The sequence below is a fragment of the Vigna angularis genome, chromosome 9 (assembly GCF_016808095.1).
Source record: "Vigna angularis cultivar LongXiaoDou No.4 chromosome 9, ASM1680809v1, whole genome shotgun sequence".
Lineage (NCBI taxonomy): Eukaryota > Viridiplantae > Streptophyta > Magnoliopsida > Fabales > Fabaceae > Vigna > Vigna angularis.
The window spans coordinates 10,564,711-10,581,945 of NC_068978.1; the positions used below are offsets into that span (position 1 = coordinate 10,564,711).

Below are 17,235 nucleotides of genomic sequence, written 5' to 3' on the forward strand. Positions count from 1 at the left end.
TTCGTTCAAAGTACATATATGCTTTGTTGAAAAAGAGTGATGAACGGTCAACTGCATCAACCAAAACAAAATAAGCAAAACACCAAAACCCAAAAACCAAAACAACCCAAACCCAAACCCAAACCCAAAACACAACGAAGGATTTGGTAAGAGAAAGCATTTACCTTGCTCGACGGACCATGCTCACGGGACGTTGCCATTTCGCACAACAACCTCAACGAAGAAGACGACCTTCACGAAAATGGAGGGATAGAGAGAGAACCAAGAGCGACAACGGCAAATGAAGAGAGACAACGAGGGGAATAAAACAGAACGTTGATTCCGGATGAAAAAGGGTCAGGGGTATATTTGGAATCTCAACTTTAAGAAACCCTACTCAGTTTCAACCACACTTTTAAAAAAAAAAATTAAATTCAAAACGGACCAATGGAATCGTGACACGTGGCGTTGTCAAAATAGTGTTAAAAAATCATTTTTAAAATAGCGGAGTTCTTTTAAAAAAAACAAACTCCCTCCTTCAATTAATAGTCCACGCCCATTTTCTAAGTATTTTCTCTTTCCTCTCACTTAGTGGGTCCCACCCCGCTAAAAAAAATCAAATAGGCATCCAACACAGGCCCTCTTAGAGGGTATAACCAAACTAAGTCCATCTACCACTAAACCAAACAGTTGATATATCATTACAAAAACCACTATTTAATATAACTATTCCGGATTAAATATAACATATGTCATCCACAACAATTAATTGTATGCACCACCATAACACTCAAAAGTCAGCAAAATAAACAATTCATATTTATTATAACGAAAAATAAACATTTAAATTAAATTAAATTTCTTCGGGTCTTAACAAAATTATGTTCTAATAAAATATACACTCAAGAACACTAATTTCCAAACAAAAACTCAATCTCAAAACTACTTTGTTTTTAAAACTGTTATTTTCCCAGATCTTACAAAATCGAGGAGAGATCAAGGTGATCTCCCATGGCAAAAAAGTAAAAACATTGGTTTATATCATGAAGCTATTGAACCTTTTATCATGATGTCTGGATTGAGTTCCTTAGTGAACTTATCCTATGAGTATGTCGATCATAGATTGATTCTAGTGCTTGTGGATAGGTGGCACTTTGAGGCAAATACTTTCCACCTCGGTAGGTGAGACGACTGTCGCATTATATGCATGAACACTTTGTTTCACCTACCCATTATGGGTCAGTTTTATGAGATCAAGCCATTAGAGTTTGAGAAGGCTCGATCTCTTATCCAGGATCTGTTAGGCGTGGATCGTGCTAAGGCTATAGCTGAGATGACACAAACACATGGTCCTAAACTTAAGCTAAGTTGGTTGAGGGATGTGTATGAGGAGTGTTGTGAGCAGGAACTTTGGGAGTGCATGGCCAATGCGTACCTATTGCATCTGATTGGATGCACCATTTTTTAAAATAAGAGTGGTACTCTCATTCGAGTGTCATACCTACTTCTATTTCGAGATTTGAATGGTTGCGTGAGATATGCTTGGGGTGTCGCGACACTTGCACATTCGTATGAGCAGCTCGGGCATGCTAGCTTTATTGACACAAAGCGTATAGGTGGATATTGCACTCTTCTACAGGTACAAATTTCTGTTGGAATTTTGGTTTGATATATTTTTGGAATGTATAACACAATTTAAGTAATATTTTTGTAGAGTTGGATCGATGAGCACCTTCTTGGCATGGTAGGGAAGCAAGTGCATTCATCTACGACAAAAGTGATCCTCAGGCTTCACGGTTCATACCTCTAAAGCAGAGTTGAAGTCTTTTAAAGGGGAGGTCATTTCTTGATGGGCTAACATACGATGCGGTCATTTGGTGCCCATACCAGTCACATAGGGCTATTCATCCATTAATGGCGATTTGTAGGTTTTTCAAGTGGATCCGAAACGATGACATGCTTCATCAAAATTTGAATGAACGCGTGTTAAGGCAGTTTGATTATAAGTAGATGATATGCCAAACATTCTGATAATTGAAGTTGATTCTCCATCTGCGTGTGTTGTGAGATACCTAGCGTGGTTTAGGAGGGTATGTCATTCGTATATAAGTTGTACTAATGTCCATTAACTTCACAAATGATTGCATCCTATTTGTATAAAATAAGGACCATGGTCACACCTCGAGGTAACAATTAGTTGAGGAAATCATGTCCATCATGGATAATAGAAAACCATCTTGTAAGTGAACCTGCAAAGTTAATATTAGTAAATGAATCATAATTTATAATGAGAGAAAATAAATATAACCCTACATGTACGAAATGACATTCATTAACGTGTATAATGCATATCAATCGATGTTGTGTGATATCAGGAAGCGATGAACTGCGTAGTAGGAATATGGTATAACTTTGACCATATGAGAGACAAATTAAGAGGACATTGTATCGATTTGCAATGGCATACCCAATGTTTGGTATGGCATCCACTTCGTAAGATTAACCTATAAGGCATGAAGTTAAGTATTTATAAAAATAAATACATAACATATAATAAGTAATCTTTGTGAGGTAAAAAACACATACATGTGATTGATCATGGACAATCAAGGACTATTGTAGTTCTTTCAATTGATCATAGCTTTCTACTGATCTTATGTATTCATCACGCCACACAATAAGTTCTTCATGGAGGTTATGTTGGATATGGGACATGTCTCTTCACCTAGGTCCAACAAAGCAGCAATGCATCGATAACCGCGATGACCATCTGCTACAACATCAACAACATCAACAATGTATGGATGACAAATGGAATGAAACTAATCTAACATCAGTACTCGCCTTCGTGGAACTTGTTTAGCCTTCTATTTGACTTGTAATTTTCGTGATGAAGACTCTGTCATTGAATTCAAAGTGTCAACATGGTCAAAATATGATGGGTCACGCTTCGTAGACCTCTCATTTCATGGAAGTTTAGTCTTCTGTGCACCTTTAGTTTTCTCTTTATGCGAAGAAAGTACTATAGATATCATTTTATGGAAAGTAATTTCAACTAGCTTCTGCTTGATGTTGACCTTTTCTCCAATGTCAACCTTTTTGAATCATTCCTGAACCATATCAAGATTACAATCAATGCGTCACTCTAGAAGCGATTCATTTGACACAATACTTAAGAAGCTCAACCAGATTTAACTTGTGAATTGCAATATATAATATATCACGTCTTTTATTTCAGTATTTTTAATATGTGCTTCTGTATAAATACCATTTTCTTAAAATGTTTTCATGTGCGTGTGGGCCCTTCTAAAAATATTTTATAATTCAAAATTTTGTAATATAATATAGATGATTTTCCAAAAAATATGAAAAAAATGTAGGGAAGTGTCTAAAGAAAATAGGATGGTAGAAAAGCAATGGTCCTAATGAAAGTAGCCCTTTTATCATCACATTATTACTGACTGCACTCCATGAGAGAAAAATACTAAAATATTGTTGTGTCACCACTGCACCACAGATGTAGTCATCACAACCACTATGTTATTATCGTTGCATTTCCGATCTCTAATGCAGATGAGAGAGAGTTCATTTTGAAAAAAAAATCATTTCAGAAAACTTATTTTAGAAATATTATATATTTCATAAAGCTAATTATAGAATTTTGTAATGGAAAAGTTGTTTCTTAATGCATTTTATATGTTCTGAAAAAGTTGTTCCTATTTTGAATGTTTTATTTTGAAATTTTCAGAAAGCTTGTTTCCATAAGCATGGAAAGTGCCCCAATTTGATTTTCCTTTTCTATTCCAAATTTTTGTGCCACATTCTTTTTCTCATTTGTTTTAATTCTTCTTTTCATGGAAAATGCCTTTTTTTTCTTTTCTTCGGGATGTTATTCTCTTCCCACTTATCATACCACATTTTTTACTTCTTTATAGAATATTCTCTCTTAGGTTTCTCACCTAGAAGACACTTACCTGCCAACTAAGCATGGATCTTCCACTCAAATGCTTTGCACTTACCACACTTGGTCTAAAAAGAGTATCTCTTTCCCCATTAGCATATAGTCTCAAAGGGGTGTCAATTTATTAAAAGAAAATTCTAACTTTTTTATTTTTTATTTAATTGATAGAAAATTCTCCAGTAACCTAATGCTTTGCATTTGCCACACTTGGTTTCAAAGAAATGTCTCTTTCCAAGTAATATATAATCTCAAAGGGGTGTTAATTTTTTTCGTTTTTTCTCTTTTTTTGCAATTGAACGACAATTCTCCAATAACCAAATGTAGTGAGTGTCACCATAGAAACATAACAGAAAATATTCCATGTTTTTTTCATTTTTTTTTATGTATCACATATTTAGGAGGCGCTAAACCCACACTTATAATAAAACCTCTACCCAAAATGATTCCAAAGCTCCTTTAATCTCTATCGTTAGGTTATATCATGGTTTTTTGGTTAAAAGCTTGTAATGAGTTATATAATCAAAGAAAACAAGCAAATAGGCTCAAACGGGTATCAAAGGTGTTGAGATTGTTGATAGGGGGAGCACTGGTTTAGCTAAACCCAGAATCTTAGTAATATCTGTGTTTTTGATGATGACATCACATAATTAATAACACATGTGTTTTATGTGTTACATGTTCTATGCTTAAATGTTATATGTGTATATGAGAACATGATTGTGTTGTTGTTGTATTTTTCATTGCATTTCACTGTGTTATATATGTGATTTCATACATGAATGCATGACACATCTTTTTGGATGAAAAAACCACAAGCACTAATGTTGAACTTAAATGTGTGGCAAAACAACAGTTTGAAATAGATTACATTATGGGGTGAATCGATTAAAACTCGTGTATTTGCACAAACTTTTTCATGTGTGTTGTGAGAGTTTTTCAAAGAGAAAAGTTTTCAAAACATTGCATAACACTTTTGCAAAATCGATTCCATGCGATATGTATTCGATTAAGTTTGTTACTGTTTTGAAATCTGTTAATGCTTGATATAACTGTTACAACGACTAATTGTGATTTCTTGAAGAGAAAGAATTGTTGCCTTTTCAAAGTCTGATCTATCTGCACATTTGGGTGTCTACTACAAGATCAGGTTCTACAATCTGTTGAAGATTGGGTTGAGTACCCTGTTGTGATTACATGAAGAAGGACGTGTTGCGTTCTTGACTTTGAAAGTGCCTCAAAGGGGTTGGACTACAAGAGAAGGGATTCTTGCCGCTAGTCTATTTGTATACTGCCTATATTTTGATTAGAGGGTTAGAGATGTGTTTTATATTTTTTACGTGAGGTCTCTATAAAAACCTTGATCATTATAGTGCATTGGCTTCCTGTGGTTGGAAGGACACTGGATGTAGGCTTGGCCGAATCACTATAAAAACTCAGCGTTTGATCTTTCTTATCCCTACTCTATTACATTCAATCGATTATACTTTACACGCATTCAATTAAATTTTCGCTGAATTGAAAATCTTTTAACTTGCGTTTCAAGAAAAGTATAAAGGAATCTCTTTTAGTGAAAAAGATTTTGAAAGTTTTAAATTTTATACTTCACCAATCCCCCCCCCCCTTGGTGTGAGAAATTGAGCCATTCTATTTTAACAATTGGCACCAGAGCTGGTTTTCATAAAATATTTGAAAAACTAGTCGATTACTATTTTCATTAAATTGACTGATCTTGGAAAATGGCATATGTTTCTCAAACTATGAAAAAAAGTGAATTTGTTTTTGAACTAGTGCATGTTGCATGTAATGATAAACATAATTCCATTACTAATGGATTTTATGAATCTTTTGAAACAGATCTGTTGCGAAACAAGAAAAGTGGTGTAGATAGGCTGGAATCAAGAACTGGAAGAATAGATCTACAGGCTAGAAAATTTACAAGATTCCTAAACAAGAAGAAAAGCAATAGGAATCAAAAGGAAAATAAAGGGAATGTATCAGAAAGCAATCTCATCATGATGGCAAAATCTGAAAAGGAGAAAGCTTGTTTGGAACAAGAAGTAAAGAATTTCATGTGGTATCTGGGCAGTGGATGATCTAGGCACATGACAGGAGATCCAAAAAATTTTACAAGCATATCTTACAACACAAATGGACACGTCACTTACGACGACAACAACAAAGGAAAGATCATCGGTATTGGTAAAATTTAAACTCCCTCCGCATATGAAATTGACAATGTGCTGCTTGTTGAAGGATTGAAACATAATTTGCTCAGCATTAGTCAGTTGTGTTGATGGAAGCTTGCCAAGCTTGGAACTCGCAGGTTGCAACTCCAAACAGCAAGCCAGGAAAGTGTAGCGGAATGGAAGTAGATAAATGGTGTTTTGGTGTGTTTTTAATGGAAAGAGTGTGTGTAGAGACCTCTCAGCTCAGAAGGCCTTCCTACTATGGAAGGAAGCTAGAGGAAAGGGTAGAGAAAGTGAAGAGAAGGACTGACTCAAGAACAATAGGGTTGGAAACCAATTTCTGTAGCATTTCACTAAGCTCAAAAGAGAGAAAATACAAAGGGGAGGCCCTCTTATTTATAGGTGAAGAAGGGCCTCAATTCTGAGCTAAATTCCCTCCAAAATTTAAAATAAAAGACGAGCTTAAAGGCCAAGTCAGCTGGGTCACGGGAAGCATGCTGGGTCACATGGACAATGCTGCCAAAACGTGCTTCAAGCTACTCCGTTGGCGCTGGAGCCCCCCCTGTTTGAGGGTGTTGGAGCGCACGTGAGCCAGGAAGTCCATTTGGTGCATCTGAGCTGGAGCCCCCCTGTTTGAGGGCGTTGGAGCGGCCCTGGTGTTGATCCCTTAAAGTGCTTTTCCCAAATCTGATTGGTTGACCATGGCTCTTGCTTTTATTGTATCCTACAAAACATTATTTACAAATATTAGTTTTTAGACAAGAGAAGAAGGATTTTCATAACTAACCTTCCATAGAAGTAAAGTGTTAGGTGATCCTTCTTCTTCTTGAATCTTCCTTGTCATGGCTCTAGTAAGAGGTCCAATGTGATTCCTTAATGGTCTTCCATCAGACCCTCCCTCTTGAAAAGGATCTGTCCTCAGATCTGCTTTATCTTGTTGATCATCTTCTGTGAAAGGAATTAAGTCGTAGACGTTAGAAGTAGGACTGACACCATAACTTTCAGGAAGGTCTAATATGTATGCATTGTCATTTATCTTTTTGACCACTTTGAAAAGACCATCTCCTCTTGGACTAAGTTTGGACTTTCGTTGAGAGGGAAACCTTACCTTTCTCAAATGAAGCCAAACTAAGTCTCCTTCTTCAAAGACTATTTTCTTTCTCCCTTTGTTGTTATATTCTGTCTATTTTTGGGTTTCTTTTTCAATTTGGTTTTTAACCTTCTCATGTAACTTCTTGATAAACTCCGCTTTAGATACACCTTCTTTATGAAGAAAAGAAGATGATTCTGGAAGAGGAAGTAAATCAAGAGGTGTAATAGGGTTAAAACCATAAACAACCTCAAAATGAGAAAGATTAATAGTCTTGTGAACTACTCTATTATAAGCAAATTCAATATGAGGTAGATGATCATCCCAACTTTTTCTATTACCTCTTAATATTACCCTTAACAAAGTAGATAGAGATCTATTTACTACTTCAGTTTGCCCATCAGTTTTTGGGTGACATGTGGTAGAAAATAGAAGTTTAGTTCCTAGTTTTTCCCATAAAGTTTTCCAAAAATGGATTAGGAACTTAACATCTCTATCAGACACTATGGTTTTGTGTAAGCCATGCAATCTCACTATTTCTTTAAAGAAGAGTCTAGAGATATAGCTAGCATCATCTACTTTGTGGCAAGGTATAAAATGTGTCATTTTACTAAAACGATCTACTACCACAAATATAGAATCATACCCCTTTTGAGTTCTTGGCAGTCCTAGAACAAAATCCATGCTTATGTCCTCCCAAGGGGTATTAGCTATGGGAAGAGGAGTATAGAGTTCATGAGGCATAATTTTTTACTTAGCTTGTAAACAAGCTATGCATTTAGAACAATGCCTTTGAACATCTACTTTCATGTGTGGCCAATAGAATTTACTTTTTAAAATGCTTAGAGTTTTATCAACTCCATGATGGCCCATGAGTCCTCCTCCATGACTCTCTTTCATATGAAGTTTTCTAATGGATCCAGGGGGTATACAAAGTTTTCCTTTATTAAAAAGATACCCCTCAGAAAGATAGAATCCATCAAAAGGCTTCTTAAGACATGATGAATAAGTGGATGCAAATGTTTCATCATTTTCATATAGTTCTCTTATATCATCAAGTCCTAATATTTGTGAACCTAGGGTTACTAATAATGCATGTCTTCTACATAAAGCATCTGCAACAACATTAGTACTCCCCTTTTTGTGTTTGATGACATAGGGAAATTGCTCCAGGTATTCCACCCACTTGGCATGTTTCTTGTTTAACTTTCCCTGCACTTTAAGATACTTGAGAGATTCATGGTCAGTATGTATAATAAATTCTCTATTTACCAAATAGTGCTCCCAAGTCTTTAAAGCTCTAATGAGGGCATACAACTCTTTATCATAGGTAGGATAGTTTAGAGTAGGTTCCCTAAGTTTTTCACTGAAGTAAGCTACGGGATGACCTTCTTGAATTAAAACAGCTCCTATCCCTACCCTAGATGCATCACATTCTAGTTCAAAGGCTTTGGAAAAATCAGGCAAGACTAGAATAGGTGCATGAGTTAACTTATCACCCCAAATAAAAGGAACATCCTTCTTGACTAGTTCATTCAAAGGAGCAGCTATAGTAGAGAAGTCTTTTACAAATCTTCTATAAAATCAGCTAATCCATGGAAACTTCTCACCTCTCCTACTGTCTTAGGGGTTGGCCATTCTTGTATGGCCTTGATTTTCTCAGGATCAACATGTACACCTTCTTTTCCAACTTTGAATCCAAGGAATATCACACTTTCTTGACAAAATGTACATTTATCAAAGTTGGCAAAGAGATGATGTTCTCTAAGAAGAAGCAAGACCTTTCTGACATGACTAAGATGCTCTTGAAAACCTTGACTATAGATTAAGATATCATCAAAGTAGACCACTACAAACCTTCCTATGAATTCCCTAAGGACATGGTTCATTAATCTCATGAATGTACTAGGAGCATTGGTTAAGCCAAAGGGCATGACTAACCATTCATACAAACCAAACTTGGTCTTGAAAGCGGTCTTCCATTAATCCCCTTCTTTAATTCTTATTTGATGATATCCACTTTTGAGATAATTTTGGTGAAAATGTTTGCTCCATGTAATTCATCTAACATGTCATCTAATCTAGGAATGGGGTGCCTATATTTAATAGTTATGTTGTTGATGGCCCTACAATCTGTACACATTCTCCAAGATCCATCCTTCTTAGGAACCAACAACACAGGCACAGCACAAGGACTTAGGCTTTTCTGGATCCACCCTTTGTTCAATAATTCATTAACTTGTTTCTCTATCTCTTTTGTTTCCATGGGGTTGGTCCTATACGCTGGCCTATTAGGAAGGCTTGCCCCAGGCACCAAATCTATTTGATGTTCTATTCCCCTCAAAGGTGGTAAGCCACTTGGTACCTCTTTAGGAAACAAATCATCAAATTCTTTCAAAAGTTTTTGCAACCCCTTTGGTAGAGAACCAACTTCATGATTTACTGAAACAAGTGTCTCTTTGCAATAGAGAAGAAAATGAGGTTGTCCACGCAAAATTTTCTTAGAACTTTTCAAAGTTTGGGGTTGGACAACTTCTTTGGTTGAAACATTATTTACCAAACTCATATCCTTCTCTTTTTTTCTCCTTCCTTTTTTCCTTTTTCTTTTCTCCATCCAACTTCTTCTTAAGAATTATTTGGTTCTCTCTTACTTGTGAAGGTGTAAGAGGACACAAAACAATCTTCTCGCCCTTGTGTTGAATGGTGATTTTATTGGTGACTCCATCATGTAGAGCTTGCCTATCAAATTGCCAAGGCCTTCCAAGTAATATGTGCCCAGCTTCCATTGGTATTATATCACAAACAATTTGGTCTTCATATTTCCCAATGGAAATGGGTACACTTACTTGTTCTTTGACTACTATTCCTTCATCCTCTTTGATCAATTGAAGTTTATAAGGTTTAGGATGAGGAGTAGTAGTTAAGCCTAGCTTCTCTACCATTCTTGAACTGCAACAGTTACAACAAGATCCACTATCCACAATCATTGAACATGTCTTTTCAAAAACTTTACACCTTGTGTGGAATAGATTCTCTCTTTGTGACTGTTCTAGCTCAACATGTTTATTTTCAAGAAGTCTTCTTACCATGAGTAAGTCACCATCACAAGGTAAGACTTCTTCTTCTTCAGAAGCGGATGTTTCAGACTCACTATATGAAGAACCCTCACTTTCACTTTCATGCTCAAGAATGTAAGTTGACCTTCTATTGCGACACTCAGATGCATAATGCCCTTTTTCCCCACATTTAAAGCACTTAGTCTCCTTACTTTTATGGTCTTTTGAAGGTTCTTTAACCTTTTCTTTTTTTCTCTCTCTCTTTCCCTAGACCCATCATACCTTGGCTTAGATAGACTACCCTCCCTCTTGTATTCTCTCTTATGGCTAAAACTAGTAAGGTAGTCCTTCCTAGTGGAGTTTTTCCTCTTGAGTTGTTGTTTCACCCTTACACAAAGCTGGACTAATTCATTGATATCATTGTAAGGTAAGAGTTCTACCTTATCTCTTATGTCATAATTAAGTCCACTTTGGAACCTAGCAATTGTTATCCTTGGTTCCTCTCTTATCCCAGCTCTCAACATGAGTAACTCCATCTTTTGCCTATATTCCTCAACACTCATGTTTCTTTGTTGGAGTTTATGAAGCTTGTCCATTAACTCCCTATCATAGTAAGCTGGCACATGCCTTCTTCTTAAGGTAGACTTTAACTCATTCCAATACCTAATGGAAGGTAGGTTTCTCAATCTCAGATCTTTGACCAAGGTTGTCCACCAATATAAGTCATGGCTTTGAAAGCTTAAAGAGGTCACAAATCCTCTTTAAATCAATCATTCAAGCACATGAATTTCATCAAAAATTTAATTTTAAAGCATAAATGTGGGCATAAATATGCACTCATCACATATCCTTGAGCTCACTAATCTCTTTGTCCCTTTGTTGGAACTTTTGCTCAAATTCCTCTTAGTTGTAAGCTCTCACTTTTAGGTCTCACACTTCCTTGGACACTAGATTGACTCATCCTTTTCAAGTATGTAGAAATCATTTTCACAAGGTTTTCAAAAACTTTCACAAGTAATGAGTGAAAAGGTTTTCACAATTTTTCTTTGTTTTTGGTGGAGGATTTCTAAAGAGATTCTAGGAGGTAAAAAATGTTTCCAAGTAGCTCTCAAGAAGAAAAGGTGAGTCACAATTGGACAAGCTTAGAAACCAAGTTCTTCCTAGCCAAAGTTTTCTTAGAGTTATGTTTTACCTTAGTCTCTAAGTAGAAATTCTTCAAAATATTTTCAAATGGTAATGAAATGCTCCTAAAAACCAAAAGAAGGTTTAGCTATATGTTATGCAATCCTATATACCACGGAGACTTAAAACAAAAAGATCAAACAAGCAATTTAAAGAAAGCAATAAAGATTCAAAATGTAAATGTTAGACGGTCCTAAGTGAAAGTGCAAGTGACACTTGGAGCCCCTTGACACACTTCCACACTAAAGAAACGAAATTACACTATTACTATGTTCAAATTTGATCTTGGAATTGCTTCAAGAGCATTTTCCCAAGTCACTTAGCCAAAAACCAAAAAGAAATTTAAACTACAAAGGTTCCGTGATATGAAGGTTCAAACAAGCTCAAAATAATGCCTAAAACTAGTGTAAGCTTCAAGCTTTGGCTGCTGCAATGTGCCACTCAAAAACAGTGTGAGTTAAGCTTTTTCTGGTTAGAAATGCTGCTGGAACAGCAAACTGCAGCTACTGGACAGAGGAGAATTTGTTGTTGTAAAGTCCTCCTTCTTGATCCAATTTCAATCCCCTAACCACTTCCTAAAAGGCTACCATAGTAAGTGTAGGTTTCTGCCTCTGGATGCCTCAATCAGAAGTCACAAATGCTCCAAAATTCACCAGAAAACACACCAAACAGTTCTAAAATTCTGCACTAGTTTTCAGCATATGGTTTTTCTGAATTGAAAAACTTGGAAGCCAAAAAAATGAGGAATTCAAATGGAACAAGGCTGGAATGAAAGCAAGCACACAAAAGGAACCTAATAAAAGCTCTAGAACAAATTATGAAAGCAAGAAAAACCAAAATGCAAGTTGAAATCAAGGAGAAACTAAACTGTTTGATATTTTCCGAAACTGTTTGATGAAATGCCCCAAAGAAAAATAGATTTTTATGGTTTGGGGTTTTAACTGCTTGAAACTGGATTGCACGGTTCTGCGGGCTTTTTAACACTTGATATGGCTTATTTTGATCATTTATTTTCAATATAAAACACTGAACCAGCTCTTGCTACAATCCAAATTGAATTTTGAAGATCAAATCATCATAACATAATCAATTTTCAACACTGCACCAGAGAAAAAAAAATGGACTGATTTGGTGGTTTAATACCCAATTTCGTGTGAAAGTGTTTTAAACTTACAACTAACAGTTCAAGCAACTTTAATTGATGATTTTGAGTGTGTTTAAACTCTGAAACAACTTATAAACTGTTGGCAACTCAAAATCATCATTCCACTTCCTTTTTTACTCAAAAAGTGATGGTTTAAAAGGCTAATCTGCATATAGGCTAAGTTTTGACCAAATGAACAGTGCTAGCAGCTTTAAACCATCAATTTAAACTTTCTCAAACTCTTAAACAACACAGAGACAGCAGATTTCGAAACATCACCTCTGTTGTACCAAATTATGCAGTAAAATGCACCAAATTACCACCAAAATCAGTTTTAAAAGAAACAAAGGCTGGAACAATGATCAAATTGACTCAAGAAGATGTAACTCTACTGAACTGAGCTAGAATTCAGATGCTTAGCATGACCAAACTCAGAATGGACCAATCAAATAAATTGAGCACGGTGAAAAGCTGGAATAAAAACTGGACAGCAAAGGCTACTGATTTTTTAAGGCAACCAAGCTATGCTAGATGCATTTCCTAACTTTTAATGGAAGGAGTGTGTAGAGACCACTCAGCTCAGAAGGCCTTCCTACTATGGAAGGAAGCTAGAGGAAAGGGTAGAGAAAGTGAAGAGAAGGAGTGACTCAAGAGCAATAGGGTTGGAAAACAATTTCTGTAGCATTTCACTAAGCTCAAAAGTGAGAAAATACAAAGGGGAGGCCCACTTATTTATAAGTGAGCTAAATTCCCTCCAAAATTCAAAATAAAAAACGAGCTTGAAGGCCAAGTCAGTTGGGTCACGGGAAGCATGCTGGGTCACATGGACAATGCTACCAAAATGTGCTTCAGGCTGCTCCGCTAGCACTGAAGCCCCCCCTGTTTGAGGGTGTTGGAGCGCACGTCAGCCAGGAAGTCCATTTGGTGCATCTAAGCTTGAACCCCCCCTGTCTAAGGGCGCTGGAGCGGCCCTGGTGCTGATCCCTTGAATTGTTTTTCCTAAATCTGATTGGTTGACCATGGTTCTTGCTTTTATTGTATCCTACAAAACATTATTTACAAATATTAGTTTTTAGACAAGAGAAGAAGGATTTTCATAAGTAACCTTTCGTAGAAGTAAAGTGTTAGGTGATCCTTCTTCTTCTTGAATCTTCCTTGCCACGGCTCTAGTAAGAGCCCCAATGTGATTCCTTGATGGTCTTCCATCATGTGTGATAAAGGGCTGAAGATTATTTTTGAACCAAAGTACTGTTAGATTAGTAACGAGTTAACTGATGAGCTGTTATTAATCGAAAAAAGATATAACAACATTTACATAATCGATTTTAAAAAGACTTCATTTAAAGATGTTGTTTGTCTAATGTCAAAAAAAGATGATGCATGGTTATGGAACAAGATATTAGCTCATATTAATATGGGTCAATTGAACAAGCTAGTGTCTAAAGATCTTGTCATTGGTCTTCCAAATATACGCTATGCTTCTGAAAGATTGTGTGATGCTTGCCAAAAAGGAAAACAGACAAGACAATCCTTTAAAAATAAAAGAGAAATGTCAACCACTAGACCTCTGCAACTGCTACACATGGACTTATTTGGTCCCTCAAGGGTAAGGAGTCTTGGAGGTAATTTGTATGGCTTAGTTATTGTTGATGATTATTCTCGGTTTACTTGGACCTTCTTCATCTCTACCAAGAGTGAAACTTTCAGGGTGTTCAAGAAATTTGCTACAACCATTCAAAATGAAAAAGAGCTCAGAATAAAGTGTGTAAGAAGCGATCATGGGAAAGAATTTCAGAATGAAGCATTTGATGAATATTGTGCAGAGATGGGAATTACTCACAACTTTTCTACTCCTAGAACACCACAACAAAATGGAGTAGTGGAAAGAGAAAATAGAGCACTAGAAGAACTTGCAAGAACCATGCTGAATGAAAGGAACTTGCCGAAATACTTCTGGGCAAATGCAGTGAGCACAACATGTCATGTACTAAACAGAACTGTAATAAGATCAATGCTGAAGATGACTCCTTATGAATTGTTCAAAGGAAGAAAGCCAAACATCTCACATCTGCGGGTCTTTGGATGCAAATGTATTATTCTAAACAATGGTAAGGAAAGCCTTGAAAGACAATAGATGCAGATGATGTCGCTAGAGAGGAAAAAGAAGATGAAGAAGTTTTAAAGGAAGAAGATTCTGAAAATGCAATCGATCCTTCCAGAGCTGAATCGATTAAGGAGTGGAAAACACCAAGAAATGTCTCAACAAACAACATTATTGGTGATATCACGAGAGGAGTTTCCACTAGGCGTCAACTTAATCAATTATGCATGAATGTAGCATATGTTTCTAAAACAGAACCCAAAAATATTGAAGCTGCTATTGCTGATGAGAATTGGATGATGGCCATGCAAGAGGAACTAAATCAGTTTAAGAGAAACAATGTATGGGAGTTTCTTCCAAGAATTGAAAATTTACAGGTCATTGGCACTAAATGGGTCTACCGGAATAAGATGGATGATTCAGGCGAAATCATAAAGAACAAGGCAAGGTTGGTTGCTAAAGGCTACAGCCAAGAAGAAGGAATCAATTATGATGAGACTTCTGCACCAGTAGCCAGATTGGAGGCAATAAGAATTCTACTCGTTGTTGCATCTATGATGAAGTTTAAGTTGTACCAAATGGATGTCAAGAGCGCATTTTTGAACGGGTATATTAAGGAAGAAGTCTATGTGGAACAACCACCAGGATTCCAAGATTAAGAGCATCCAAATTATGTTTTCAAACTAAAAAAGGCTCTATATGGATTAAAGCAGGCGCCAAGGTCATGGTATAAACGTCTAAGTGAATTCCTGATAAAGAAAGGATTCATTAGAGGTAAAGTGGATTCTACTCTCTTCATTAAGAATTCCAAAAAGGATAAGTTGTATGTGCAAATCTATGTTGATGATATTATTTTTGGCTCAACTAATCCTACTTTATGCAAGGAATTTTCTAAGACTATGCAGGAAGAGTTCGAGATGTCCATGATGGGAGAACTCGCATACTTTTTAGGACTTCAAGTTAAGCAGACTGAGAATGACATTTTTATACATCAATCAAAGTATTCCAATGAGCTGTTAAAGAAATTCAAAATGCTGGAATGTAAAGAGGCTGCAACCCCTATGGCAACGAACTGTTATCTTGACCTTGATGAAGCAGGAAAAGTTGTCGAGCAGAAAATGTATAGAGGTATGATCGGATCTCTACTGTACTTAACTGCTAGTAGATCAGATATCATGCATAGTGTCTGTCTTTGTGCTAGATTTCAGTCTCAGCCAAAAGAATCACATCTTACTACTGTAAAAAGAATTTTGAAATACTTGAAAGGAACCAAGAATCTTGGTTTGTGGTATCCAAATGGTTCGAACATTTTTCTTGAGGGATATAGTGATTCTGACTTTGGCAGTTGTAAACTAGATAGAAAGAGCACTAGTGGTACCTGTCATCTGCTAGGATGTTCTCTAGTTTTTTGGCATTCAAAGAATCAAGCTTGTGTGGCTTTATCTACCACACAAGCTGAGTACATAGCAGCTCAAAGTTGTTGTGCTCAATCTCTTTAGATTAAGAGTCAACTAGAGGACTATGGCATATCATTAGATCATATTCCCTTAAAGTGTGATAATACAAGTGCAATTAATTTGATAAAAATCATGTTCTTCACTCTAAAACTAAGCATATTGAAATAAGGCATCATTTCATACGAGACCACATCCTCAAGGGTGAAATTAAGGTCGAATATGTAGATACCTTACATTAATGGGCAAATAATTTTACAAAGCCTTTGAACAAAGAGAGATTTTATACCATTCGAAATGAATTGGGAATTTTCGATGATAGTAATGTAAAATAGATTAAATCGATTACACTATGCTTGTATGCGAATGAATTATTACTGTTACTTTCATACATTTTCATACTCACACATTAATTCCTGTATAACATTGATTCTAAAATGCTTGATCTGGAAAGACTTGGAAAGGTTTTGCAAGAATATCACTTGCTAACTGGATGGAACTGGATAATTTGGAATATGCCACAGCAAGAAATCGACTCTAACTAAGTTCAAATCGATTAAATATCAACATGAGTTTAAAGATTCCAAAACTGGAATATCTGATTTCTTTAGATCTTGTTTTGTTTAATGCTAATTGTTTATTCTTATATCTCTATGCTTATCTGCTGCATAAAATATCTGAGATAATAAGAGATTAAAATGTGGTTTTTGATTGAATCAGTATCACTATGTTATTACTGTGATATATCTGACCTGATACAATGTTATTATATGCTGATAAATGCTTTGACATATTCTGATTACTGCATTGTGCATCTATATTTTGAGATTGAAATATGCATACTGAAAGGGGAAGCATTGCATATCATTGATATATTTCACATGTCTTCATTTAAGGGAGAAAATATCTTAATTTCATGTGAATATCTTTGACAGGGGGAGCATCATTACTTGTTTTATGATTATCTGAAATGCATCTCTATATGCTTCATTATTCGTATATCAATACCATTGTGCTTACCTTTTTTGCTAATGCCCAAAGGGGGAGAATTATGTTGGTTGATAATTGATTGATAATCTGTA

General features: G+C 35.9%; 1 protein-coding gene across 1 annotated transcript; it reads left to right on the forward strand.

Annotated features, from left to right (window-relative positions):
• The first annotated feature begins 15,598 nt into the window (after positions 1 to 15,598).
• LOC108336778 (uncharacterized mitochondrial protein AtMg00810-like) lies at positions 15,599 to 16,198 on the forward strand. The gene has a single exon (XM_017573237.1). It carries the CDS (start codon positions 15,599 to 15,601, stop codon positions 16,196 to 16,198), a length of 600 nt encoding a protein of 199 aa, XP_017428726.1.
• Positions 16,199 to 17,235: the final 1,037 nt, after the last annotated feature.